The sequence below is a fragment of the Pezoporus flaviventris genome, unplaced genomic scaffold (genome assembly GCF_033815535.1).
Source record: "Pezoporus flaviventris isolate CSIRO_AGI_PZ_B2104156 unplaced genomic scaffold, CSIRO_AGI_Pfla_v1 ptg000107l, whole genome shotgun sequence".
NCBI lineage: Eukaryota > Metazoa > Chordata > Aves > Psittaciformes > Psittacidae > Pezoporus > Pezoporus flaviventris.
In genome coordinates, this window is record NW_026892655.1 from 1609771 (window position 1) to 1637007 (window position 27237).

The 27237-nt window shown below is 52.5% G+C and overlaps 3 protein-coding genes across 7 annotated transcripts in view; 2 read left to right on the top strand and 1 right to left on the bottom strand.

Annotated features, from left to right (window-relative positions):
* The window catches only part of ATP5MC1 (ATP synthase membrane subunit c locus 1), a 254377-nt gene extending 239012 nt beyond the window's left edge, over positions 1-15365 (top strand). Inside the window, exons 1-5 of one of the 3 annotated variants that reach the window (XM_061477742.1) lie at positions 13071-13159; positions 13540-13588; positions 14084-14161; positions 14421-14596; positions 15151-15365. In XM_061477742.1, coding sequence (XP_061333726.1) covers positions 13071-13159; positions 13540-13588; positions 14084-14161; positions 14421-14596; positions 15151-15265 — 507 coding nt within the window. In that variant the 3' untranslated portion in view covers positions 15266-15365. Of the gene's footprint in view, positions 1-13070; positions 13200-13539; positions 13589-14083; positions 14162-14420; positions 14597-15150 lie in introns of those variants that run through there. The other 2 variants (XM_061477741.1, XM_061477743.1) reach the window with 2 other exon arrangements.
* On the bottom strand, positions 2014-12801 carry CALCOCO2 (calcium binding and coiled-coil domain 2). 3 transcript variants are annotated; one of them, XM_061477736.1, is made up of 11 exons: positions 12775-12801; positions 11724-11909; positions 11242-11344; positions 10735-10868; positions 9918-10043; positions 9330-9457; positions 9128-9218; positions 7944-8039; positions 7102-7237; positions 6665-6702; positions 5173-6324 (listed from the first exon to the last, which is right to left on the bottom strand). In XM_061477736.1, the coding sequence occupies exons 2-11, from the start codon at positions 11898-11900 to the stop codon at positions 6148-6150; spliced, it is 1206 nt and encodes a 401-aa protein (XP_061333720.1). In that variant the 5' UTR covers positions 11901-11909; positions 12775-12801; the 3' UTR covers positions 5173-6147. The 3 variants fall into 3 exon arrangements, with proteins under 3 accessions (XP_061333719.1, XP_061333720.1, XP_061333718.1); XM_061477734.1 differs by lacking the exon at positions 6665-6702; XM_061477735.1 differs by lacking the exons at positions 5173-6324; positions 6665-6702; positions 7102-7237 and adding an exon at positions 2014-2937.
* Positions 15366-16446: 1081 nt separating the features above from the next.
* UBE2Z (ubiquitin conjugating enzyme E2 Z) lies at positions 16447-27030 on the top strand. The gene is made up of 7 exons (XM_061477705.1): positions 16447-16874; positions 18532-18604; positions 20251-20438; positions 22197-22308; positions 22869-22981; positions 23483-23573; positions 24646-27030. Exons 1-7 carry the CDS (start codon positions 16549-16551, stop codon positions 24814-24816), a joined length of 1074 nt encoding a protein of 357 aa, XP_061333689.1. The 5' UTR covers positions 16447-16548; the 3' UTR covers positions 24817-27030.
* The last annotated feature ends 207 nt before the right edge of the window (positions 27031-27237 follow it).

A 27237-nucleotide genomic window follows, 5' to 3' on the forward strand; every position in this document is an offset into this window, starting at 1 on the left:
TAAGGCAAGCGTGGGTTCGTCTGTGCTGCTACAACTACGTAATAACTCCTGGGAATTAAAAATCCATATGGCTCTCGGCTGTGCTACATAACATGTGGAGCAGCTGCTCTCAAAAATGTTATATCTGTTATTAAAAAAGGAATTAAGCACACTCTGTGGCTCCTGAAACTGCAGCTTCTTACGAAATGGAACCAAATGCAGTGTACAAAGCGGTCGGAACCTGCAGGCTGACCACCTTTGTTTGTCCTTCTCATTGTCACTGTTTGTTTCTGCTTGCATTTAGATGCCGTAATCAGGAGCAAGGCCCCAGAGGAATACACGTTATAAAAGCACAGGCAATATTCGAGTCTCATCCTGCACGTGGGGAAGGGAAGCAGGCAGGGGACGAGACGTCCAGATGTAAGTGCCTCAGGGCTCCAGTTATCAGCTCGCTCTCGAAGCAGCTGCTCCCACTGGCGAATGTCTTATGGATCAGTAGAGGAGAAGTACAGCCTGATGAACCCCACCAGGTTTCACAGGCCGGGAACACCATTGCGAAGGGTTAAAAACTCCCTGGAGCCTGAAGGGCATCAATCCCTTTTGGCAGCCGTCCATTTTTCCTCCATCCTGGCTCAGTTCTGCTGTTCAGCCTTTCTCAAAATGAATGTTAAATCTGGCGAGGGAAAGGGGGATTATGCCACAGATTTTTCGGACTGACTTTGGCCAAATTCCTTCATGGCTGCATAACTGTTTCCCTGTCTGTAACACAGGGGTGATATTTAATTAGAACATAAGTCTTGTAAGGCCTCATTCTTCAGAGCTTGTCACATGAGGTTGTAATGTGAAAGGGACTATGTTTAACAGTTTAACATCATTAATTTAGGATCTGTGCTGCTGATGGCTTTGCTGTATTTGAGACTCTCAGTGCCAGACTAGTATTTTCTATAAGACTACAAGCCCTGGGTGCTCTGAAGCTGGTAGAAGCTCTATCACCAGTGTAATCTTTTACTTCTATTCCATGCTAAAGCAGGGTGCAAGCCTTCATTTAAGCCTAAACTGATCTTGCACCCAAGTTTTCATGACCTCTGGTGCCTCAGAAGGCAGAGGGTCCGCATGGGCTCTTAAACAGACCCCTGTGCAGTCCTGTCTGCTTCCCTGGTGGGGTGGCACAAGCATGGCTGTTCTGATCACAATATATTCCATAATATCCTACAGCCAGCAGAGGAGGATGAGTGAGCTCCTAAAAGGCTTTAGTGTTGCATGCAGCATGTGCTGTGCTATGAGTTGGGAGGCAACTAAGTCAAGGGGCGTATCTGTAGTAACCCTGTTTCTGGCCAGATCCAGTGAGCTACAGAAACATTGCTGTTTGGATCAGGACACAGTGTCCAATGTTCCCTCAACGTAGTTTGGACTGGCTAGGAAGTTTAAAAAGGAAAATCTTTGCCTAACAGCAAGAGATGGTCTATGCAGAACTTAGAATGTGATCAAAACCTAACAAAACCCAACAAAACCCTCTACTTGCTGAGATTTACTGCTTCACAGACCAACGGAGCGACATGTAAACTGCAATACATCCGTCCCTATTCCACAAGCATCCCTGGCTCTGTCACTCCCCTCTCCAGCCCCCCCCCCCCCCCGATGAATAACCCTTTCCCCTTGCCACGCTGAATAAGCCAGGTGACTCCAAACCCGGCCACCCAGCAGATGCTTCTGCAGTGCCAACTGTTCTGAACCCCCCAGCCCATCTCCAGCTTTATTCCCCCCCTTCCTTCCCCTGTGTCCCACCAATCTAGGCTGCCTGGCACATGCTGCACGCTGCAGTCCCACCGGAGTGATATTGTGATGGAAATGAGGGAGGGGATGCAGGCAGAACTGCACAGATTTACAGCACTCTGAGGGTTTCCATTAAAATCCTTGACAACTTGTAATTTATGAGTAGACCAACAGCTCTTGTAATATCCAGGGCCTAGACCCCATTCACTTCAATAATGCTGGTTTGGAATAAATGAGCCAGAGGATGGAAACCAGTTCTGTTGATATAATGGAGGAGGCTAATAGCTGTTTAGAGAAAACAACTGATGTAATTCTGGGACCCAATCCTTTCACCACCAAAACAATAAAGGTTTGATTCTTCAGTGCATTTCATGTAGTGATTTAATTCAGTACAAAGCAGGTGATAAATGGCAACGTTTGGATTCCGTGCCGTTATATACCCACTAAGCACTCTCTATTTGCCCAAGTGCACTACAGATAAAGGGACTCATTGACTCCTGTGCGAGCAGGAATCGCTCAGTCTGGATCTCCACAGGAGAACAAAGATGAACAATGCCTCCTTAGGAAATAAGAGCATTGACAAAACTCCCCTCTGCTTTTGGGTCATGCTGTCAGTTTTCAGTCCCACAGGGGTCTGTCTGTGAGCATTCCCTTCCCCACATCTTTCTGAGCAGTCTGTCCAAGTGTCATTTTAGGACACGTTTTTCCACCTTTCCCTGCTCTGCTCTCTTTCCCTGCCCATCTCTGACATGCCAGATGCAGAAGCACCCCCACTTGCTGAGTAAGCACTGGACTGATCCCTGTAATAAGGACTTTGATGATCAAAACGCTCCAAGCCCTCGATGTCCATTATGCTGCTGGAAAGAATTATCGATCTCTTCTGCTGTGTCTTAAAATCAAACTGACAAATTGATTACTGAGTAGAACCACTCAATTGCTGGCTTGTACACGGCTTCCCTTTCCTTCCTTTGTTCACCTGCAGCTTGTCTATTTCCATTCCTTTGTCGGGAATCTTCCCATTTCCTTTTGGCTTCCCCATTAGGGTGAAGAGCAGCAGAAGCTCTCCCAGACCATGTTCTGTGGGAGATGGGCCATGCTCCATGGCTCTGCCTCCTCCGAGCCAACAGTCAAGCCCCAGCACGGTGCTTCTAGAGGAGACTGATGATGCTGAAGGTCCAAATTGTTCTGCAGAAAGAGGAAAGAAGACATGGATAGACAAAGAGGAGCCAGGAGGGTCATGGGTGGAGGAGAGAGGCTGTTCAAGTGAGGAAGGGGACTGTGGCTGTATGATCGGGAATCGCTTCCTGGAAGAAGCAGAGCCCCATGTCATTTATTTCAGCCTCCATTCAGATGCTCTGACCTTCAGGGCTGAGATAGGTTGGGAATCTGGGATCTGTAACCGTCTCCTTTGTGGCCAGGCCCATTTTTCTGCATCAAAAAGGACTTTTCCCAGGCAAAACAATGGTCTTTCCTATGAAACGAACTGACATCAGGCAGTATGTGATGCCCTCTGGGACCACAGTTGGCAGCTGAGAGAAGCTACCATCTGATTTGCATTTTACATGTACGGAAAACATTCCTGCTAATTGGAAAATGATGTGCCATGGGCAGGGACAGGTATGTTCAAAATACACTGGGTGAATGTGAGGGAAAGCCCAAGAGAAGAACCAACTTCTTGGGAAAGGAAGGCAAAGGGGCTGACAAGAATGAAGGAGAAACAAAAGGACCAAGGAAAGGGAGCAGAGCTTTCTGAGGCTGAGTTACACTGTACTGGAGCAGTGGTTGCTGGTGGAAAGCAGCCTGGGCCAGTTCCTCAGCTGGACCAGACTGATGAGCCCTGTAAAGGTTTAAGAATACCTGTATTTGCAAAGATTTCCCCTACAAAGTATGACTTTTTCCATTGAGATACATTTCTAATGAATGCCCATTCAGATGCTACACGAATTCAGGTATAAACTGTGCCAAACCCCTCCTGTCCCTTTTGCAAATGTATTCCAAGGTCCTTACCCAATACATATCAGTGTAATATTGGATCTCATCCAAAGCATAACTATATCTCATTATCAGCCATTTGAGCTACTTCTCTATTAAACCATAAAACAGAGATAGCATTGAAACCTCTTCTGATTCCAAAGGCTAAATGCAGCAGTAACTTAAATAATGGTGTAAATTACAAACAAAATGAAAACATGGTCGGAAAATACATGTTGTAATTTATGCTTAGGGGTGAATTGATCCCTGGCTGCCCAGGATGGGGAAGGTACGACCTGCATCGGGCTGAAGTGTGTGGCTGGGAGTCTGAATCTGTGGTGTTATTACAGGGAAATAAAAGACATACCTTAAACTGCCTCCAAAAGCCACCATCCTCCTGAGATTTATTGCAGTCTGACCCCCTCTGCCGGTCACCCGGGTGCTGCCTGCGTCCCAGCGCCAGCACCTCAGTGTAGGCACCGGGATTTGTAGGCATTACAGGAGGAAGCAAGTGGGAAATGCAGTGTAAAAGGGATGGAGACGCAATCCGGGGGCATCGACGCTTGGCACCCGTAGATGGAGGTCATGGGTGGCATCACCACGTAGCTGGGTGATGGGTTTAGGACATGAGCTGCAGAAGCCAGTAGTAGTGAGAGGGTAGAGAAGGAAGAGGTCTGGGGACAGGCATTTGGGTGTTTTAGTAAAACTCACTTTTGTGTCTCTCTGTGTTTGAGCTGCTTCTTTCAAGACGCAAAGCAGTAAAAGAAATAACATGTTATTTAGAATGAGGAGGTATGGGAAAAGGTGTGTGTGGGGGAAGCTTTTTCTTGAGAAACAATAGGGCTTTTCCTGAGGAAACATGTATTTGGTTAAAAATGAGCCTCACTTGGATGGAATGTCACAACTGGAGTAAAGCTATGGCAGGAATGTGGAGACATCCTCCCGTAATCAATATTGGCAAAACATGTACAAGGCTAAGTACTTCTCATCCTGAGTGAGGAGGTTGTCAGCTTTTTCTGCCAGCTTAGGGAAAAAGGGGTCAATACTTGGACACTCCTATGGCAGAGATGAAATTCAGCTCTAGGTGTTTAGATCAGCACTACTGGGAGCAGATAGAAACAAAGAGATCCCATACAGCTCATTTCAGTTTCCTGATTTGTTCTCGTTATCCATTGCTATCCTTTGGCCTTCATGATATATTCCTGTGCTGTGGAAAGGCACGGAGGATCAAGCAGTTAAAGAGGTGTTTTCTGTTGAACAGAAACGATCTCACTACCCAGAGGGACATCACTTGAGCACTAAAAGTTATTCAAGAGGTGCTCAAGTACTTTGTTATACAGAAGCTTCACCAAGCAATTGAAATGTTGCAAATAGCTCCCTTCAGACCCCATCAACTTGTCCACTGTATTTCTTTAAGAAGGAACACACATACACATCCTTTTCAAAGATTCTTTGTATAGCTTTTATTCTTGTTTGTGGGTAATGCCTGCCAGTATAGTACATCTCAAGGCAGAAATACTCCGTTAAAATCTAAATTGATAAGAAAAGGTTGTGCAGAATGAAGACAGTAAAACATTTTGAAGTCTCTGTTACTCTAAATATTCTAAAAACTCTACATAAACTTCTTAGGAGTTTCTATTGCTTCAGATACTCAGCAGAAAACAGTGTGATACAGCTGGAAAATAAACCTTGACCCATTTGTGCTTGCGTGGAAAAAAGAGCTGTTAATCATGAACTGAAAATCCTGAAGCACAAACACAAATATGAACTGGGAAACCTGTGTGCAAAGCATTGCAGCATCCCAAGGCACTTAGCTGTGAATCACAATGTCTTGGTTTGGGAACAGACTCTTCTTATTCAGTCAAGGTGGTTTAGAAAGACAAAAGTAATCGTATTCATGATTTCCTTTCAGTGAGGACGAGGAAAGAAGAGATGTGTTTTTATTCAGACTTTCTTTCTTATTAATTCTGCATTCTGGAAGCTGAGCAGGACTGATGGTGTGCTCCTAAAAGATGATGAAATGTTTCTGGTCGTTGGTTAGCCATCACAGTGCTATATTAAAACCATTATAGTAGAGATGTATCAGCCAAGAACAGAAAACTGCTGTACTACATCCCATTCCAACCTGAATAAACTGTTAGGTGACAAATCCTGTTCTACAGAACTGGGACCTAAATTAGTAACAATAAGATCTGTAAGTTGTTTAACTTTGCTCAAGGCAGGAGACTTGAGTTTGAGGATGGTGATTCAGTTTCAGGATGCAGATGTCTGACCCAATTTGTGGGTTTGTCCCATGCTGCATGGAGCAAAAAGCTCAGAATGCCAGCACTAGTGGCATTCCCACTCTTGTCTGGGTGATCTTAGCATGAACTAAGCCATCCAGTGATTTTGTCCTCTATCACAGAGCAGATACAAATCCACAAATTATTCCAGGACATGACAAAGCATATGGGCAAACAACATCTCGTCACTGGACTTCTCAAAGGTCTCACTGCAGAATGGGCACTTCAGAAGGTGGCTCTGCATTTCGGCCTTGTACTGACTTGTTAAGGTATCTTCAGGACATACTTCATTGACCGTGTAGCATTTCTTTATGGAAGCCTGAAGTACAAAGGAAATGCAAATAAAATCAGTTTTTCCAATAGGAAATAAGGTATTCAGGAGCTGCCTGCTGCTTGTTCTGACATCAGATACTGCCAGAGCTGATCCTTAAAGATTAAGGTCAGCAGCTTCCCTTCTCGTCCTTAATACATGTAATTCTGTGTTACTGATTGTACATGTTAAGCACATGTAGCTCCATTTGGTTGCCTGCTATCCTACCCGGGCTAAAGCAGTAAGTAGACAATTGACTACAGAGATGAACTTGGAGACTGTTATTTCAAACCACTACTTTGTGCCCATAAACCACTAGTTCACGTCCAGTCGTGTCCACTTTACTTACTATGTCTGCAGCTCCTGCCCCCAGGTTTGCTCCTGCAGCTGGAAAAAGAAGACTATTTCAGCACAGCAAAATGATGAACAATGTAATGTGCTGGTAACTAGGAATTCTTGAAACATGAGGATGTGGCTCTGGATCTAACCCTATTTAGGACTGTGGAAGCTGGACATTAGCCACAGAACTAGCTGTCTCACAGCTCAATAAACTACCCAATAGTTGTCTCTCTTGGCAGCAAATGAACAGACAGATGATTACTTCAGTCAGCTCTTAACACCTGGCAGCGTTCTGCAGCTGGCAAGTCATCTGCACACATGCAAAGCTGCAGAGGTGCTGCTAATAATGGCTTTTCTACAGCATTCAATTGGAGAGGGAGGGTAATTGGCTTGAGGCTTTAAGAGCCGTGTATTTGCGGTTCCAGACAGAATGCCAAGTAATCTCACCACAATATGGATTTCCAAACAGAAGGCCTCCTACTTCAGGAGCTTGAACTGGAGCTTGGGAAGCAACAGAGGAGGAAGAAGCCTCTCTTGCCTGTGAGAGGTGCCTCAGGAGTCTGCCATTGTCTTTCCTTAGTTGCTGCAAAGGGACAGAAGGACAGAATGAGCTTCCTATATCAGAATCAAAATTGCTCTGAACTTCTTTTAGATAGCTCAGCGTTAGTCAGGCTTGACCGAATGGGCAAGTGAGGTAAGAAAGGGCAAAGATCTATTCTGTGGCCTGCTTGGAAAGGCAGATAAGATGATCCCAACAGAGTAATACACTTTACAAGACAGAAGACTATCCTGAAAACATGCAGAGAAAGCAACACAACTGAGCAGTCACTGCTTAGACTGGATGAGGGTGCTGAGGCGCTGGCACAGGGTGCCCAGAGAAGCTGTGGCTGCCCCATCCCTGGCAGTGTTCAAGGCCAGGTTGGACACAGGGGCTTGGAGCAAGCTGCTCCAGTGGAAGGGGTCCCTGCCCATGGCAGGGGTTGGAACTGGATGAGCTTTAAGGTCCCAACCCAAATCACTCTGGGATTCTATGATTAAGTCCATTTATTTCAGTGGTGTCAGCATGAAGCTAACATGAGGAGGTTCTGGAATCCCCATGCTATCACGAGGAAACCAGTCCAGACAGTCAGTTGTACATGCCTGCAGAGTGCCCGACAGGCTGGCTGGAGGTGATGGCCCATGTGCAGCACAGTTAAGTGATCTGTTTGGTAGAAGGGTTAAAGGAACTGAACACTGGACTGAGAGGTTACTGTCACACTCAATACAGGAGAAGACTGCCAAATTCTCACCTGATTTTCCTCATCAGCTTCCTTCATTTTTTCCTGCAGAATCTGAAACAAACACTTCTGCTCCTCCAGTTCTTTCCTTAAGTTCTCATTTTGTTGCTACGAAGGAAAAGTGTTGGTAAATCATGGGAAACTGACAACTGAAATGATGACAGCTCCAAGCACGGGGGCTGCCATATACCACCTGCCTCATGCTGCCTTTGTTACCAACAAACAGCACTTCACTTTCAATGGGAGTCTCACCATAGCTTGTCAGCCAGGATATCTCCATGGCACTACTCATGCTCTGGATGTTCATTACAACATGTGAAATGACCTCTGGAGGGGATATATGACAGCTCAAATAAAGAGGGAGGTTGAAGAAGGAAAAGAACCCATACAGCTGGAACATCCACCCTGGCAGGTTTCCTGGTGCTGTGAGACTTGCCTGGACAGTGGATAGCTAATACATCCTTGAGAATGAATCTTGCAGCTGATTCTTGAATTAAATCACTGCACCAGAGCAGCTGGAGTACTTAGGGATTCTGCAGTCATTCACAAAGAATCACTCTTAAGAAACCTGAACATTTGGGCTCACAGCGGAGGTAATCACAGCATCTATTCCAGGATGTAATTTTCAATGCCAAAGCGAGAGCAGAGTTTCCAAAAGCTTCCTGGGTACCAGATACACAGAGAGAAGCACCTTTAGAAGGTCACTCAGGACAACAGGCTAAGGAAGATGTGATGGCCTCAGGCACTGCTAATGATGGTTTCTTCAGCAGAAATAATGCCACAGCATGCTGCCCTTTTATATCCTTCTCATTGCTTCAGGGAGTGAGTTTCAGTGCTGAGGTCTGTGGATTACTTCTAAAAGGTCTGCAGAGGTTCCCTAAGAGAAGCAAGCCTTTTGTCCATAAACTTGGATTTGTTAGACATAAAGTCACCCCCAGCATCACAAGGAAACTGTGATGGGTCTGCAAAGTGAAAGAAGGCCCCTCTACCCTTCCCTTCCAGAACACAGCTTTCTTGAGCTTTCCTGGCGGTCAAATCACACCAAAGGTTGACCTTTTCCTAAAGAACCCATGTCATCAAAAAAGAAACTCATACACCAATGCCTGTGCAGGATTGCTCAGTTCTCCTTCAGAAGGAAACTGGTTCCATCAGAGGCAGTTCACCAAAGCAAAGGAAGGCAATTCTGGGGGTGTTACCTGCAGCTGGTCCAGGTGATCCAGGGTTGTTTTCAGGCTGGTTTCCAGGCGTTCCTTGTCAGAGGTCACACTCTGAATTAGCTCTTTGAGTCTACTCAGAACAAATCAAAACACACCATCATTTCACCTGGGGGAATCTAAGCCATAAAGGCAAGGTGCTTACGTGATGCCCTGTTTTGAGCTATGCTGTAAATGCACTTACTGGTGCAGTTCTGCCCCTCTGCTATCATCCAGCCTCTTTAGATGTGTATTTTTCTTTCTCAGGAAATTCAGCTCCAGCTCCAGTTTCTCCATGTTGCTCCTTAGAGACTCTAAGGTATTCTGCAGCTCCTGAATAATCACAGTGAGGTCAACAGGAGGTATATGGACAATAGTCCTGCTCTGCACTGGAACTGCAGAACCCCTTCAATGCAACACTGCCAGGCAGCCTGTCTGAGGGAGGAAGATCTCCCCTTTGCATCCTGACTGCTCTTTCACACCCTGTTTGATTTATATTAAGCCCTGAGCAAAACTGAAGGGGAAAAAGATAATGATGATGTGATTTCAGGACAGCCTACAAATCGTTTCAATCGTTTCTGAACACCCCCCTTCCCATGTGTTCTTGTCTCCTGTGTCTGAAGATGTCTCTTGTTCATCACTATTGTCTTATCACAGTGGAGTGGAAAAGGATTGAACAGAAAACATGGGAGAAACCTTTCCTGGAAGCATATGGTGGAACAAGACCCGACTCAATCGCTCTTCACCTTTCAGACGTAAAGCTTCTGACTTCTTGCATTAACATTTTGGTTACCTGTGTCTTCTTGAGCTCTTCCTGCAGATGGCTGTTCTGTTTCTGGAGACTCGCACAGTTTGCTTTCAGCTTCTCATTTTCTTTATGCAGGTTTTGGTTTTGGAGTTCAATCTCTTCCAGTTGTCCCTGGCAAGCAAAAGAGTTGCTGGCTCATCACAGAAGCAAAGAGCACAGTGCAAAGAGCACAGAAAGATGAGCTCTACAAAAGGGAATATCGTGTACCTCCTTCTGCTTTCACTGCTGGTGCAGACCAGACGGCTGCTTCACTCTCCCCAGTCTGTGCAAAGCTACCATTAACCTCATTTTTGAATACTAAGCACATTCTACCCCTGATCTCTGGAGTTGCTCAATGTCTTCTGTGCCTGCAGCAGCCAGCAAAGGCAGAGCTTTGGGGCTTTTTGCAGTTTGTTAGATTAGCACCACATGTACAGTGTAGTCATTAACAGTGCTGCACACAGGACTGCATAATCAGAGTGCTTGGCTACACAGCACTTCAGTCACTGTCCATGTGCATGCTCTTACTCCCACCTAATGGCAGGCTGTTTCCATGAAAATGACATTTTCATTTAAAAGTCATTCAAAATGCCCTGAAACACTATGTGTTACAAAAATGCTCACAACGTAAGTGATGAATGGCAGGCAGAGAAACAAAGGCTGCCCAGATCAGTGTGACGGATCAGTAGCGAAGCCAAGAATAGAATCCAAGTCTGGTGAGTTCTAGCTTGGCAGCTGAGTCAGCAGATCACCCCATGTTAGCAGGGAGCACCTGCCAAGAAAAGCAGAGGCAGTAAAAAGCAGGGGAAGAGGTGCTACAGACCTGGGGGGTAACCATCAGGATGTCATCCTCAGTCTCTACTCTGAACTGGAAAGGCACGCTGGCTCCCCGGACCATGCCGTCCTGGTCGATGTAGCAGAACTGATAGTATTCATCATCTTGTGGTAGGTAGCAAGCTTCAGACAAACACAACCACCCCGTCATATGCAGCTTCTCATTAGTCAAGTCTCTTAACTAAATAGCAGAGAAAGTGGGACCCTAGAAGACTGAGCCACCCCAGTTCAGTATTGCTGGTAATGTAGCACCCAGCGTTCAGCATTGTCTGAGCACTGTCAGTAATTCCTTGTGCCAGTGCTAAGAACACAGCTATCACTTGGTCAGGATGGCAGAACGTAGCAGATTTAAAATGCTGTGATCTACGACGGGATTTGAAATAAGCCTCCCAAAGTGTGGTCCTACAGAGACTCTAATTCCAAACACAGGCAGCAAAGTGGGAGTCCATGTGCACGAGCACTCACCTTCCCCGAGTGACCCACGCTGCCACCTCACCTTTGAACTGGATCTGCTGCTGCGCGGTGGTGTCTCTGTGGCTGTCACTGGGCAGAGGAGCCCACATGAATGTGTAATATTCCCGGGTTGTTTTCCATCCCACCTGCAACAGCAACGTTGTTACATGGCAGCACACAGTTTCTGTTTCTCCTGTGGTCATGGGACTGTATTGCCACATAGATCAGTTACTGGGAGGACTTTTGCATTGATATCCTGACTTCTAAGAGTTGTGGTCTATGCATGAAAGGATAATTCTAGAATTATGGAATGGTTAGGGTTGGAAGGCACCTTAAAGGTCATTTTGCCTTCGGTTACAGCAGGTCTGGCCCTTTGTCCCTAAGCACAACACAGATGTTCCATTACACAAGGTTATTAGTGAGAAAAAATCCCCCAACCCTGTTCCATCAAAGCCTGAGCTGTTTGTTTCTGCCTCCTGCTGCTTTCCCATCCTTGGCACATCTGGTTTCACAGGATTCACTTACCCGGAAGATGCCCACCCAGTCCTTCCCCCGAGGAACAATGTTCTCCGTGAGGGTGTAATAACAGGTTATGTCTCCTCCAGGAACATAAAACTTCTCCACGTTGATAAAGATGACCTGGGAGAAGTGGCAGCTGTCTATAAATACAGCAGAAGTGGGAGGCTCCTCAGAGATCTCCATTGTGAATGCCTAGAAGAGGAAAGGAGAAAGGGATTATCTCATGCTGCAGACATAATTGTGTCTGTGACAGGTACGAAGAGGTTTGGCTTGGGAATGAGGTCCAGACTGCCCTATACGCACACCACGGTGTCCCTGCCACTGTGGCCAGGCTGCTCCTGGCATCCACAGCAGCTTGCAGATCCTCTTTAGCAGACACATGTAAGGCTCCATCACTTCCCAGCCACCGTGCCTAGCGCTGAGGCTGCCAGCATGGCACAGCAGTCCCTCTCCTGCATGGGCCTCCATGCACGAGCCCTGCTGAGTACCCTACAGGGGGTAGGGCAGAGCATGGCAACGGATGTGGCACAATCCTCCAGGCCGTCCCAGGCTGCAGCAGCACTTGTAGGTCTCAGTAAAGCACAGGAACCAGCGTGCAGCTCACCCAAGCCTCTGTCTTTACCTGGCTGGTGCCAAGCTTCCCTACCCTGCCGTGCCTCGTGTTCCCAAATACCAGGGTGCTCTTGAGAGCCACGAGATGCAGAAGCAAACAGAGATAAGGCCAGCACTTTAATCTTGTTATAGCATCGCCGTGGGACAGGACCCAGGCTGCCCCAAGGCAAAGAACCCTAAGAGGCTGGATGCAGCAACCCCATGGAGTCTGCTGCAGGGAACAGCCATAGCTGTCGGCACGGTGCAAACAGCTGAGGGAAACGAGACCAGCCTCAAGCCGCGGTTGGACACCGGAGGCTCCGCAGCCCCGGGCCGCTCCCGTTGCCTTCGGCCGAGAAACGAAAGTGAAAGCGTCTCCGCCCCCGCCCCCGTCCCTCCGCAGGGCCCCGGTGGGGCGGCAGCGGCCGAGAGGGGCGTTCCAGGGCCCGTCCCCGTCCCCACTCACCGGGAGGCGCGGCTGGAGACCGGTACTCGGGGGGACACAGGGGAAGGCGGAGCCCGGGCTCTGTGCGGGACAGACCGGCCCCGGCGCTCGAAGCTACCGGTAAGGAGCCGGGGCCGGGGCCAGCTCTGGGCTCCCGCGGCGGCTCACGGCCCTTTAGACCCCCTCGGGCCCCCAGCCAATCAGCACGCACACAGTGAAAATAACCAGCCAATAGCAGCCCGCATAGCGGCACTGCCCTCCGGCCCTATCCCGCTGTCCCGGATGCATAGTGGGCGGTGCTTTCGCCGTCATAGCCAATGAGGAGCGCGGATGTTGTCCCAGCATGCTGCGCGCCGTGGGCGGTGGCAGCCAATGAGCGCGGAGGACGCGGGAGGGACACGGCAAGGTGAGCGGCCGCCGCCGCAGCCCCGGGCGCAGCCGTGCAGGTCGGGGCCGCTCGGGGCCGCTCGGGGCCGGGGTCTCCCCGCGCCCGCTGGGCCAGCACAGGCTGCACCGCGCCCCTCGGGGCGGGCCGGAGAGCGGCGGGGCTCGGGCGGCTTTAGCCGCAGTCGGGGGGGCTCGGCCCTGCCGGGGGCAGCGGAGCCGTGGAGCCCCGGGTCTGCCCTGCGAGGGCCCCGGCGGGGGTCAGCGGGCGCGGGTGGCCGCAGGGGCCAGCCTCGGGCGCTCAGCGGATGTGCTGTGGTCACCCCGGGAAGGGGTGGGGGGGGTGGCCGGGAGCAGCGTTCCCGGTTCCTCTTAGCGCCCGTTCTTCTTTACTTGTCTTAGGTTAAGCAAAATGCAGGCTCCTCTGGCTCTCCTCGGCTCCCCGGCGGTGGTAAGCGGCCTCTCTGCAGGCGGGTCTTGCACTCAGAGGGGAGGCCCGGGTGCGGGGGTTCCTGTGCGCTGCCCCATGGAACGCGCTGCCCTGGGGGGACCCGTGGGTGAAACAAGGTGACCTCTGGGGACCGGAGGGCGATGCCGTCCGTGCTGGTGGACACGCAGTGAGCTGCAGGCCCAGGGGCTTCCCAGGGAGAAGGAGCAGAGGTGCTCAAGCACCTCTTGCTTCTGAGGTGTGAGCTGGGAAGTCGACGGGTGCAGCTGCAGGGCTGACACTTTCCCTGCTGCAGCATGTGTCTGGGGTTGTTCTGCTCACGGACTTATTCCAGCGGGCTAAGAGGAATGCTCTATGTTTGCATTTCCCTTTGCTTTTTAGTCCTGTGGGATGGTTTGAGACCATCTTAGACTGCTCTTCATGAAATAAGTGCTCTTTCCTGAGGGGTGGTGTGGACACATGCAGTGATGGGAGCTCATTGTCTGTGTTTCGCTGCAGTTCCGGTGCTGCTCCAGGGCTCTGGCCAGACCAGTTTCTGTGTCTGTTTTCAGCAGGCCTGAGCTTCAGACTCTACAGGTGAGGTTCTCAGTGCATAAATCAGGTCCTGGACCCCTGTGCTCGCTGCCCGTGGTACTCCATGCCTCCTCCTGCAGCGGAGGAATAAGTCTGTGTATCCAGAGGGTGGCCAGTAACTCCTAGCCCGGGTTGGGGATGGCTTTGCAAGTGTGGCTGCTCTTGCTCTGCCTTCAAGAATGATCGTGTTTGAATGACCCTTTCCGTGCAGTGAGAGGTGTCATTGATGTGTGTGTGTGTGTGTGTGTTCTGCCTCCCGCAGCCACCCAGCCTGTCCCCCCCGCTGCTCGCCCGCCGTGACTTCCAGACCAGCGCCGCTTCCCGGGATATCGACACTGCCGCCAAGTTCATCGGCGCCGGGGCTGCCACGGTCGGGGTGGCCGGCTCAGGAGCAGGGATTGGGACTGTGTTTGGCAGCTTGATCATTGGCTATGCCAGGTGAGAAGGGGAACCAGGCTGGCTTGAAGTGACCCCCTTCTGCCAGCACTGCATCCAAAGCTATTCCAGGTCTCTCTGGAATACGTATCCAGCTCTACATGTGTGGAAGCAGGTTAACTGAAGCACTTCTTGAATAGAAAATGGTCATGATAATCCATTATGCTATTAAAATAGTGGAAGAAAGCACCTGAATTGTTTGAATGCACCCTATAATTCCTTATAAATGGCGCAGCTGCTCTGTGGAGCTCTGCCTGCCTCCAGAGGAAGCGCAGCACTCGTTAGCAGGAGCTGTTGCATGGTACCATCAGGGTGGGTGGCCCTAGCCTTTTGCCTTCAGCGTGCCTGTACCACTGAAGCTAGGGGGAAATCATGGCTTTCTTGTTCCAGCCAGTCTGCCATAAGCTGCTTTGTGCTCCAAAATCTGTTGCTTATGTGACACAATCCCAGTGAACACAATGTGGCAGAGGCTCTTGTCTGGACTCCTTTTCCTCATTGTGGATCTCGTTTTGTTTCCCTTCTCTCTCTGCTTTGATCCCCCTGGTACTGATGCTCAGGAACCCATCCCTCAAGCAGCAGCTTTTCTCCTACGCCATCCTGGGCTTTGCCCTGTCCGAGGCCATGGGGCTCTTCTGTTTGATGGTGGCATTCCTGATCCTCTTCGCTATGTGACAACTCATCCTGGCTGTGGCTTCCATCACTCTGCGGTTCGAGCCTGCTTCCATCCCAGCGCTCCAGACTGACAAGTAAAGAAAAGATTTCTCTAAATAAACTGGTGCCTGTGTTTGATTTTTCCTTACGTTCCTCTCCAGCCGCGGGGAAGTCCTTGGCTGAGTTGAGGAATTGCTTGGAGAGGGCAATATCCCAGCTGTGGGGTCACTCACTGGTAAAGCAGGAAGTTAACATGGAACGATGGTGGGAGGGGAGGACCACGGATGTGGAGTAACCTGGCTGACAGATGTCCTTGCACAGCTCAGAGCCGTTCACACATCCTAGAACCGCAGCCTGGTTGGGGTTGGGAGGGATGTTAAAGCTCATCCAGTTCCAGCCCTCTGCAGGGACACCTTCCCCCAGTGAGCACTGCCCTTGCAGAGCCAATACAGAGCTGACAAAGGGGGGTTCCATGTACTGTTTAGAGTGTCCATGCCATGAAAGATAGAACACAGAGAGGTGATGGGTGCTTGGGAGCGGTGCTGGTGTTGCAGGGCTGTGTTAGCAGGGAGCAGGCTGGGCTGTGCTGCCATGTCCCTTCCAGGCACCCAGCGGAGCTGGCTTCAAGGTCATGGCCCTCCTCAAGGCACGGCTTTACAGCCGAGCCCCTGCTGGGTGGTTCCTCTGCAGCACGAGGCAGGGGGAACCTGAACACCCACCGCGGGCTTTGTGCCCAGGGCTGGGGGAGCCTGGGGCCTTACCTGGGTCACTGCGGGTGCTCTGCGTGCTCCGAGCCGCTGGAGCCGTGATCTCCACGGGGATGCTCAATGGGAGCAGTGTGGGGAAGGGACCTGACCTGAAGTCTCCTTGAGCCCTCCTGGGCAGAGCAGAAGGGACTCGAGGACAACGTAAGGGTTGAAACAGAGACTCCCCCCCTGCCTGTGGCCGTGCCGAGCCGTTGCATCCCTGCGGGTTAACCCGCGCTGTACCGGCTCCCCCACCGCCGCTCCCCAAAGGGCCGTTTTCCACCCCAAAAAGCCCCGAACTCGTGTTCCCGCTGCCTCTCCCCCGGGACACCCCCGCGGCGGCAGAGGGCGCGCTACGCCTTGCGGAAGGCTCTGCCCCCTGTGGCGGAGGCGCTCTGGCACCGGAGGCGGCTCAGTGATGGCGCGGGGCGGGGTGTGAGGGGGCGGCGCCGCTCTGGCCGGCGGTCGGTGGTGGAGGCGCGCGGCGGGCGCCGCTCTGGCCGGCGGACTCGGTGGTGCGGAGGCCCGGAAGCGGCGGTCGCCGAGGCCGGGCGCGGAATGGCGGAGAGTCCGGCGGCCGAGGAGGCCGCCCCGGCCCCGGCCCCGGCCGCGGTGCTGCCGGCGGCGGGCAGCGGCGGGGCCTCGGCCGGCGGCGCGGGCGGCCCCGGTGTCTTCATCCCCGCCGAGCTGTGGGCGGCGGCGGGGTTCGGCGCTGCCACAACGGGCGCTGTCGCAGCCCCGGGCAGCGGCGGGGCCCCCATCGCGGCGGCGGCGGCGGCCGCGGGGGCCGCGCTCCTCACGCACTCCGCCTTCTGGGACCCTACGGTGAGCGGCGACTGGGACAGCGAGCGGCCCAGCGCGGCCTGCCTGCTGCGGATCAAGCGGTGAGAGCCGGGCCCCGGGGCTCCTGGTACGGCCGGGGAGGGCCGCGACCCCCGCTGTGGCGGGGGGGAAAGGACGGGACGGGACACGGTGGGCTCACGGCCGGAACCCTCCCGGCGGTAGCTGCCCGCTGGGCCTCACCGGCCCCGCACCGGCGGCCTTGGGGAGCTGGGGCCAGGCCCCGGTCTCTGCCGTTATCCCGCGGCTCTCCTGGGGCAGCCCCCGGTCCATCGAGCCCCGGGATGCGCCTTGCCCCGGTGGCCGGCGGGAGGATGGAGCCTCCCGCCTCGCCCTGCCCAGAGCCCGCATCCGGGGGGGGGCTCCTTCCCCTTCTTCCGTGCCCGCTGCTGAGGGGCGCTGGGCGGCAGAGCTCAGTGCAGGGCTCCAGTCCGGCCTCCGGGATCAGCTCGGAGGCGCTGTTGGGGCGGGGGAGAGCTGCCCAGTCCCTATCAACACGAGGTGTTGGTGCTAAACCTGCCCTTAGCAGTGCTCCTGCCTGCCGGGCCCACCCGTTTGCCTGCCCTGCCTCTTTGCTTGGGTGGTTGAAGCCGGTGCGTCGAGAACCGCTGCTAGAACAAGCAGCACAGAAGCAAAGAGTAGCTGGGGCTGGAAAGGAGCTGAAGAGCACCCAGTTCCACCCCTGCCATGGGCAGGGGCACCTCCCGCTGAACCAGGTCACCCAAGGCTGTGTTCAACCTGGCCTTGAACACGGCCGGGGATTGTTGAAACGCTGGCGCTGGTTCAAAGAGTCCTTCCTCTTCCTTTGGAGCAAGGATCCCTGCCTCCAGGCTCTCGCTCATCCTCGTTCTGGGGCTTGCATAACGCCTTCCAAAGGCAGCAGCGGGCAGTGGGGCGGTTTCCAATGCAAACACCCTGTAACGGTGGCAGGAAGGGGAGGCTCCCCCTTGCTCTCCCTTGTTCTTACCTGGAAACCTTTCCAAGCTCTGGTTGCTTCCCAATGAGAAGGTCGAGTGGGAGCTTGCTCCGGAGCTCACTGGAGCTCTGACTGTGGGAGGACGATGAGGGTGATGGAGGTGATGGGTGATTGTGAACGGAGCAGAGCTGTAGAGGATTCATTGTTCTTCATTCACTTGGTCTGAGCTCCTCGAGGGACAAGGCCGTGGGGCTGAAGCTCTGTGTGTGTGCACGTGCATCCCAACTGCTCCTGAGCCCACTGTCACGTTGAAGCCCTGCTTCTCAGAGCAGGAGCATCTCAAAGGCTGTTGACCCATGGCATGTTTGGGGACACCGAATGAACAGGGGGTAGGAAAGGGATCCTGTAAAGAGAGGGAAAGCAAAGGGAGGGGAAGGTCTTCCTTTAACCAACAAACCTCCCCTCGGAGCAGTGCTTTAGGGGAGGTTACGGGTGAGGTGTGTGCTGAGCTGAACAGCAGGCAGCCGTTAGTCAGTCTGGTGCCTCCCACCTTGCTCCATTGGAATGCTGCTTGTGCTCGGGACATTCCTCAACTTCTTTTGAGGGGCGACTCGAAGCAGCTCAGCCAGAAACCAGGCAGAGGCCAAAGAGCAGTTCCTGCCTCTCTGCAGGTTTCCATCTTCAGAGCGCATCCCTTTGCATCCCTGCCATCCAGAACATTCAGGGCCTCGAGGGCTGATGAAGGCCAAGGGAGATCTTGCCTAACTCCTCTTTCCTTTCTTCAGGGATATCATGTCCATTTACAAGGAGCCGCCGCCGGGAATGTTTGTTGTGCCCGATCCCCAGGACATGACCAAGGTAAGAGAAGATTTGGAGCTGGTTCAGCTTTGCCCTTCTCTGTACGTTGCTGTTGATGCCTGCTCTAAGGGGTTGCCCGCATGGAGCGTTCCCTTAATGTGATGAGAGGAGCCAGGGGGAGTCTCACAGGAGCATGAGGAGGCTCCGGTCTTCCTGGTGACATTGAGATGGGCTGGATTTAAAAGGGGAGGAGGCTCTCAAGGAAACTGGGGGGAGATCCCATCCTAGGGACCTGAGGAGCTTCCACAGATGGAGCCAGCTCTGCTTTAGTGGCCCTGTGAACCAGTGGGGTGCTGCTCCAGCTCATTTCATCCTGTTGATGCTTGAAAACAGTCAATAGAGCAGCTCAAGGAAGAGGGAGCTCTGTGGAAGGCTCTTGGCCATGGGGGGCTTCTCAGAGAAGCTGGGAATGAGAAACATCCCCCAGCAGCAGGCAGTGCTGGAGCATCCCTGACCTGCCTGTGGTGTTGAGCCGTGCGAGCTGGCGGGGATGTGTCCCTGGAGCTGTCCTGCTGGGGTCCCACGGGTACCAGGTCTGCCCTGTGCAGCCTCTCCCGTCGCAGAGCTGCTCTCCAGGGACCCAGGCAGGGCTATGGCCTCTCCTGCCCTGCTTCCATCCTGGCTCTCGGCCTTTTCCAGGAGTGTGAATTCCCGGTTATTCCAGCAGCGAGCGGGGGGGCAGAGGCTGCTCCAACGGTGTTCCTGATCCCCTGTATCTCTTGGCTGGTGCTGCCCCTTCTCCAGGCAGTGTTGGTTGTGTGCATGTCAGGGGGGTGGCTTTGCTTTTCCTCTGCTGCACACAAAGGGTTCCTCCAAATTCCTACCTGGAAGCACCTGCCTGACTTGGGGCCCTTTGGGTTTGGAGGCAGCACCAAGGGAGCGTCTGTGCAGAGCCAGCTCCTCCTTACGCTGCCTTCCCTGCCAGTGTGCAGCTGGATGTGCCAAAACGGCCTTCAGCAGAGGTGTGGGTTTGTAGGACACCGGCCCTGGGGCTTCCAGCTGAAACCCTGGCGAGGTGGGAGCATCACGGAAGGAGGCTGCTTGGATCACTTGGGGAAGAAGCTTCCTTAATAGCCTGAAGGGAGTCGAGAGTTCCTGCTGTGCAATTGGGATCTCTGAGGGTAATTAGCATGGAGAGAATAGGGTCTTAATTTTGGATCCTGGCAGAGGAAATGCACTGATTGGCTTCAAGAAGACCAAACGAGCGCGAGACCATCAAATTGGGGAATGCTGTCGTTTTGGCAGGAATTCAGGGAGTGGGGGTGCTTTTACCTCTGTTCTAAACCGAGTGAAATTCCTTTTCCTGCATATTTGCAATCTTGAAGCACCTGGACTGGGATTCAGGCTGCTTTGGACACCCTGGAAGCAGCTCCTGTGGCCTCTGGCCAAGCCTCCCCATTGGAAACCTGCTTTGCACGTGGAGCGCGGCAGCGGGGAGGGAAGCGCGGCAGCGGGAGGAGAAGGGGAGCAGAGGGAAGGAGGGAGGGGGAAGCGTGGCCTGCACGGGGCCTGTGCTTGTGGAAGATGCTGCCTCCCTCCGTGCTGCTGCCGGGGTGGAGGTTTCTTGCCCTCGCTCGCCTGCGTGGAGGATTGGATGGTGCTGCACAGTGTTGAAGTGGTGCGCAAGACGGGCTTTTGTTTTCCAGATTCATGCATTGATCACAGGCCCATTTGACACGCCTTATGAAGGGGGTTTCTTCTTGTTCCTGTTTCGCTGTCCTCCAGATTATCCCATCCACCCACCAAGGGTCAAACTGATGACAACGGGAAATAACACAGTGAGGTTTAACCCCAACTTCTACCGCAATGGGAAAGTCTGCCTGAGTATTCTAGGGTAAGAGGAGCCTTTGGCTGTTTCGGTGGGAAGGCAGGAGGTGGCTGCGGGCTCTGCTCTGCCTCGCGCATCCTTCTCAGCGTGCCGTGCCCTCGTCTCGCCCCAGATGCGTGCTTGGATGCTCCTTTCTGCTTCTGTGGAGCTGTGCGCGGGATCGGAGCCGTGGAGCAGCAGCGAGCCCTCCTCTGAGTCTTAACTTGTCTTTAAAAGCACTTGAGAAGGGAGCAGGGGACGCTGCTCCTTTCCTCCTGCTTCCCCTGCAAAGCCTCAGACCAAGCACTGCTTTTGCGCTTTGCAGCCCGGTCTGTAACGCTGGTTGAAGGAAGGGTTTTGTGAGTTTAGTTTCCCTCTCTCTGTGTGGGTTTAAAAGAAAGAAATAAATAGAATTAAAAGCCAAGAACTTCCTTGAGAGCCATTTGACTGCTCTGGGCTTCCACCTACACGGAGTATGTGGGGCTGAGCAGTGGGTGTAATGATTTACAAGCAGGGCTCCCATGCTGCCTGTTCAGGCAGGCTCCCCTGCTGCCAGGCTGGTTGTTCACCTGCTTGAGTTTTAAACAGGGAGCCAGGGCTCTTGCAGCTCTGGCGGAGGATCCCTGGCTGTGCTGGGGGATTCCCAACCCCAGCAGGGAGAGAAAGGCTTTTGCCAAGCCTCTGGACTGGTGCAGCTGGGCTGTGCCTGGTTCCTTCTGCTGCAGAGAGGCAGGAACAGCAGCCGGGTGAGGAAGGGGCAGGGATGGCTTCACTTGCTGTAAGGTGGGATGGCTTCAGCAGGGCTGGGCAGGTACCACTTACACCAGAGCCAGAGTAGCTGATACCATCAGGTGATAGGTGCTGGTTGAGAGCTGTGTGGTGCTGGGAAGCATCTTCCTCAGTGGAGGAGGCTTCCTGATCCAATGAGCTGGATGCCAGTGCCTGCAGGGCACTGAGATGCGTAGGGCACACGTGTATCTTGGGGGTCTGGATGCTCCCACACAGGCTGCCTTCTTGCTCATGCAGTTGTAGCCCCCCCAGCATGGAAGCTGCGTTATTGAAGAGCGAACAAAGAGCCTCAGCCTTAGCAGGAATGGGAAGCACAGAGGGAACTGCCAATGAAAGGATTTAGGAGGATCCTATGTGGGTCAGCCCATCCTTGTTCAGCTCACAGGGAGACAGGTCTGTATCTGGAGCTAGGATATTAAGGGCAAGCAGCAGAGCAGCTTTTTCTGCTTATGCTGTTCTGTGCCAAGGAGTTTTGCTACCCTGTGTGTATGAAGCGGGCACCCTATTCCTATAGTGGAGCATCCATGAGTGCTTTTGATGGGTGTCCTTGTGCTGTTTGTTACAGACTCCACAAGTGGGTGTCTGCTTTGGGTCTGAAAATGAGACTTCAGTGCTGGGAGGTCGGTGGGTTTGACTCCCACCACTGGGAGTGTTGCTCCGGGCTGCTGGGTCAGATGATAGCCACACGTTCCCTGTGGAATGCCTGCAAATACTGCTTTTCCTCGTGTGTGATGCAGTGGAGTGAGGTTCCCCAGCCCCTCCTGCCTCACTCAGGCTAAAGTACTCCTTTAGCTGAGAGAATAAATCACTTGGACCCTGAAAAGCTCCTCCATGCCCAATGCTTTCTGTATCTGTAGCAGCTCTTTCTCTTCCTGTCGCATTCCTGTGAGGGCCAGCCCTGGTTTCCCAAGCTTTCTGCTCTGTGGTGGTTGGAGGGATGGTGCTTATGGAGCCAGGCCTGCCTCCTTAATGCTGCTTTTCTGTTTTGATGCCCAGCACTTGGACCGGGCCTGCCTGGAGCCCAGCGCAGTGCATCTCCTCAGTCCTCATCTCCATCCAGTCTCTGATGACTGAGAACCCCTATCACAACGAGCCTGGCTTTGAGCAGGTGAGAGTGGGAGGTGGCTCAGCCCTGGGTTTGCAGCTCCTGGGCTCTTCCCCCCTACACCTTGCTTGGAGGGGGGGGTGTGTGTGTGGCAAATCCCAGTCTGGGAATGGGGACAAAAATAGGTTATGTTGCTTGGCTGTCCTCCAGCTTGCTCTGCCTCCAGTCAGAGCTTGAGGGGGAGTTGGAAGGCAGCTCTGAACCAGAGGCTGCTTGGCTCTCCTCTGTGTAAGGTAACTGAAGAACATGAGGCATCCGAGAAGTTGCCGGGGAGATGGGAGGGCTCTTCCTTCCCCTGCTACATGACTCCTGAAATGGCTTCCATGGGCTGTCATGCAGGCACCACACTGCTCAGCTTTCCGTGCTCTCCAGCATCTTGGAAACAGGCAGGTTTCTGGGCTGCCTCCATCAGTTGACCCCTGGAGATGTATAAAATCTTGCCAGCTTTTGACTTGCAGTGTAAATGAGCATACAGAGAGCACAGGCACCGTTGTGGGTTCATGCAGTGGGGAGATTCAGCCATTGCTGTTGTGTGGACTCACTGGCCCTAATTCTGTTTCCAGGAGAGGCACCCCGGGGACAGCAAGAACTACAACGAGTGCATTCGGCACGAGACCATCCGGGTAGCAGTGTGTGACATGCTGGAGGGAAAGTGTCCCTGTCCTGAGCCGCTACGGTACGAAAGGGAGGCATGGAGGGGGCTGAGACAGGGGTGTGGGAAGCAGGATAAACTTCCCTGGGATCCTGAGAGTTGCTTCTGGGAAGAGCAAGTCTTTAACTCTGCCTGGTGCAGCCAAGAGTCATGGCTGCATCTGCGTGGTGCCCAGGGGCTGAGCACTGACAAAGGCCGTGTCACTGGGTACAATGGCTGCATCCTCCCACTTGTGTTGGGGAATGAATGTGCCTTGTCTTATGGAGGGGGAAAAACCCGCTCAGAGGGAGGGGGGCACAGCTGCTGGGGGAGCACGTGCGGCGTCTCCTCAGCTGCGGTGATGCTGTGGTTCATTTCACCCCGTGTCCTGCCTCGCTGGACCCTGGTACTTGGCTGGGGCACCCTGCCTTGGTGTCCATGCTGACTGCATAGACTGGAGTTCAGTGGGATGGGGTGGCCCTGGATGATGTGACTGTTGGAACCCTGTCATTTGGTGGTGATTGTTTGCTCTCTCCTTGCATCCAGGGGTGTGATGGAGAAATCCTTCATGGAATACTACGACTTCTATGAAGGGGTGTGTAAAGAGAGACTTTATCTCCAAGGACAGACAATGCAGGTGAGCGGCAGATGATTTTCTTGTTGACAACACGCTGCCTTCGGTAAGGCTGTGTACTTAGAGACAAAGAACAATGTGGAGTACCTGGGTCTTTTCTGTGAAATGCCTGTTCCAACCTTGAACCAACCGTGAACCTGAGACCCGAGGTGTTCCTGTGGGCATCCCCAGGCTCAGCACACGTGCAGTGTTTCCAAGGCTGAGTGCTCGACCTCAGAGCCTCTCCAGGCAGGCAGGTTCTTCTTTCAGTAGTGGAACCAGGATGTGCAGTTTGCTTTCGTGTGCATTTGGTGTTAAGCAGGGAGGGCACGTGTAGGTTATCCAGTGCTGGTGGCTCCTGAACAACACTGCAGTACTTTCCTCTTGGTAACTGGTAGTTTCTCATCTTCTGAGGTTTCTTTGCCCATGCAGCAGATAGGAACATTTCTCTGATGCTTCTTGTTCTATCAGGTACCATTGCAAGTGGCTGACTGAGTTAAAGCTACTAGAGGAGGAAAGAGGTGGAGGAACAGTGACAACAAGGCAGACACATGTAGACAGGTTGAATACAGGAGCTTGTTGCTGCAGGAAAGTAGACTTTATAGATTGCCAGGCTATTTGCATGTGAACAGACGTGTCTCCCTCCCTCATCTGCCACCTCTTGTCTGACTCATTGAGAATCCACTTCCAAGAAAGGCTGGAGGTGGCTGATTTAATGCTCTCGTGTCTCGGAGCCCTTTTTTCCTGTCAGTGCCATCCCTGCCTGTAGTTCAGAAATGGAAAGCGCTCCCAGAGCAAGAGGGTTCATGTCTGGAGTGAGAAGTTTCCATGAGGCAGGTGTGTGCCTGCCGTACAGCTGCGTACGGTACTGATCTGAGCGCCACGCGGTGACGTTTGGTGACATTAGAGGCTTGTCAGGTGTGGCCCACTCTTGTTTCTTCTTCATGGAGCTGGGGCTCAGTTGCTTTCTCTGGGGTTCAGGAAGATGATGGTGGTGTGCTGGGCTCCCAGGGGTGGCGAGGGGATTTCTCCTCTCTGCCTCTTGCAGGAAGGGTGCTGCTCCATGTTAACGGGCTTCTCTCTGCTTTGCTTCCAGGACCCTTTTGGTGAGAAACGAGGCCACTTTGACTATCAGTCCCTCTTGGTGCGTTTGCAAGGCATTCGGCAGAAGGTGCACGAGAAACACCAGCAGGAGAACACAGAAATAGACTCTGAGAGCAGCTCCTCTGAGACAGAGACGGACACTCAGGGCTGCCCTAAAGCTTAGAGCTGCGGTAACGGTGGAGAGGCCAAGCCATGGGGATGTTCTGTCTTCACACTCGAGAGTACCCCTGACAGACTTGACAACCAAACCAAGGCCAGAGCGGAGAAAACTGGGGGGTATCTTCAGGCTCCTTTTACTGCTCTGGTGGAGAACGCTCAATGAGAAGACTTCACGCTAGGCAAAGCCAAGCTTGTGACAGGCTACTTGTAAAGGTACTTACTATGCTAGGAAGCCAGAGCATGTGGCATCAGGTTCTTTTTCGGAAACACCTCCACTGGTTGTTTAATTCTTCTTAGTTTTTTTGCTCTCCATTTGATTAAAGAATGAGATCCAGACTGCAAATCCTCTTTACAGCTTCTCTGTTCCTAGACAGTGAGCCCTTCCCTGGGGCCGTGCTGACCGTGGAGCGGGAGCTGTGGGAGTGCTTTGATGAGGCCAGGGTATGCCAGGCCCCTGTTGTGCAGGTTGGGAGCCTCTCTGCTCTGTGGAGCCCAGCCGCCTGATGTCTTTCTCCTAGACACTGTTCTAGACAGACCAAAGATAAAGAGCAGTGGTGGAATGTGGGCTCCTTTCTGAAAGCTTTACTCAAGCCCTGGGTGACTTCATCCACTGAGACTTCAGGTGCAGAGGGGCGGATGGAAAGTGGAAACTGCAAGAATCCATCTATCGAGTGCAGGTGTGTTCATCCTGGTGTTTTGGGGAAGGGAGGGTGAGGAACTCATTGCTCGGAGATGGGAGGAGCACTTAAGAAGTCCAGTTTGTGTATTGCTTTTGGAGGTGTTGATTTGCATTTAGCACTCTAGAGATGCTGTGTCCTGCACTGGAGTACTCTGCTTCCCACCTCTAGTCAGTGTCATGGTTTATTTTCCTCCCTCCTCCTGCCACCACTGCCCTGCTGCTACTTCGATGCAGGCTAGGATAAGGGGCAATTCCAGCCAAGGAAGCCGCTTTGTCAGAGGCCTACAAATCCCTTTGCCAAACCCGGCCGAGCACAAGCCAGCCGAGTGTGTGAAGTTGAGCCCTTCAGTGTATTGGACCATTTTAAACAGCAGCTTTTTACCGTGAGCGAAGGCCACCCTCTTGGAGGGTGTCTGCTGGCTGCAAGTGCCATTACGTCAAAGATGTATTCCTTGCGTGGAGGTGAAACATCCATTGCTCCAGGTAAAGGAGCCTGGTGACCGTGGGTTGGAGCTCCGTCTACTTCTCATTTGGTTGTTAATGATTCATTCGATGGGAGCTTTGATAGAAAGCTAAGCACAAAGTTGCACACTGTCCCAGGCCCTCTCCTGCTCTCCTTAAACCTTCCCACCAGTTGGGCCCTGTTTCAGACTCCTGATGGTGGTGGGAGAACCTCCAGTGGCCATCTCTGATCTAAAAGCAGCGCAGAAAGAGGGTCCCAAAGCCCCCTGTTGTGTTCTCTGCAGAGAGACAATGCCCCATGTGCCACTGACTTCTCAGTCTCTGGTTTCTATAACCCTTGCAGAACTCAGAAGCCTGCACACGGCTGCTTCCGCAGCGCTGAGAGGTGGCAACATTCCTGAATCCCTCAGGTGCCGCCCAACAACGTGGGAATCTTTATTTGCCTTTAGCAAGCAAACTCCCCTGGGTCATTGGCTTGATTGAGACTGAAACCCTGTCTTCCGCTGAGGGAAGGCTCAACTTCCACCGGACTCACTCAACCCATCCACCAGAGAGCACGTAAAGCGGTGTGCACCTCGACACGAGGTCCCAGGGAGGCAGCGGGGTCTCCCGAGAGCCGTGTGCTACTTCCCTGCCTCTCTAATCCCATTGTAAATGCCACGTTGTTTTTCACCATTCAGTAGCATTGTGGGTAGAGCTGTGGCTCTGCTGCCTTCCCAAGGCAGAGCTGGTCCTCAAATCTGTTTGTGATGCATGTGGCGTTACCATCCACCGATACAACGAGACAAGAAAATGCCTTATCGTGGACACTATTCACATAACTAGCATGTGGCTGTAAAAGAGAAGTATTAGTTTTATAGCTCTGCTGTTGTCTGTCCTACCATTTCTGAATGTTTCCATTTCAAAGTGACAATCCTCAACTGACTGCTTTAGGCAGAGATGTTTTAGCAACAGATTTTTAGACCTAATTGAGTTGAAAATATATGCACAAGAGTCACTCTAAGATACCTGTTTATATACTATTGTACATAAGATCTTTTTTTTTTGGTGCAATAAAGTTTGTTTTGGCAGAATCTAGCCTGTGGTATTCCTTAGTGGAACGACTCCTTGAGGGCTACAGAGCAGCTTCTCGGCATCACTGCTGGCTCCCAAGAGTCTTTACCCAGGGTCCCATTTGTGTTCTCCCAGACTGCAGTTGCCAGAAGCAGCTTAGATAACCTTCCTCTTGCTGTGGCTGTTGGTTGTCTGTGATGGTAAGTGGCATTTCCACCCGCAATGAGGAGG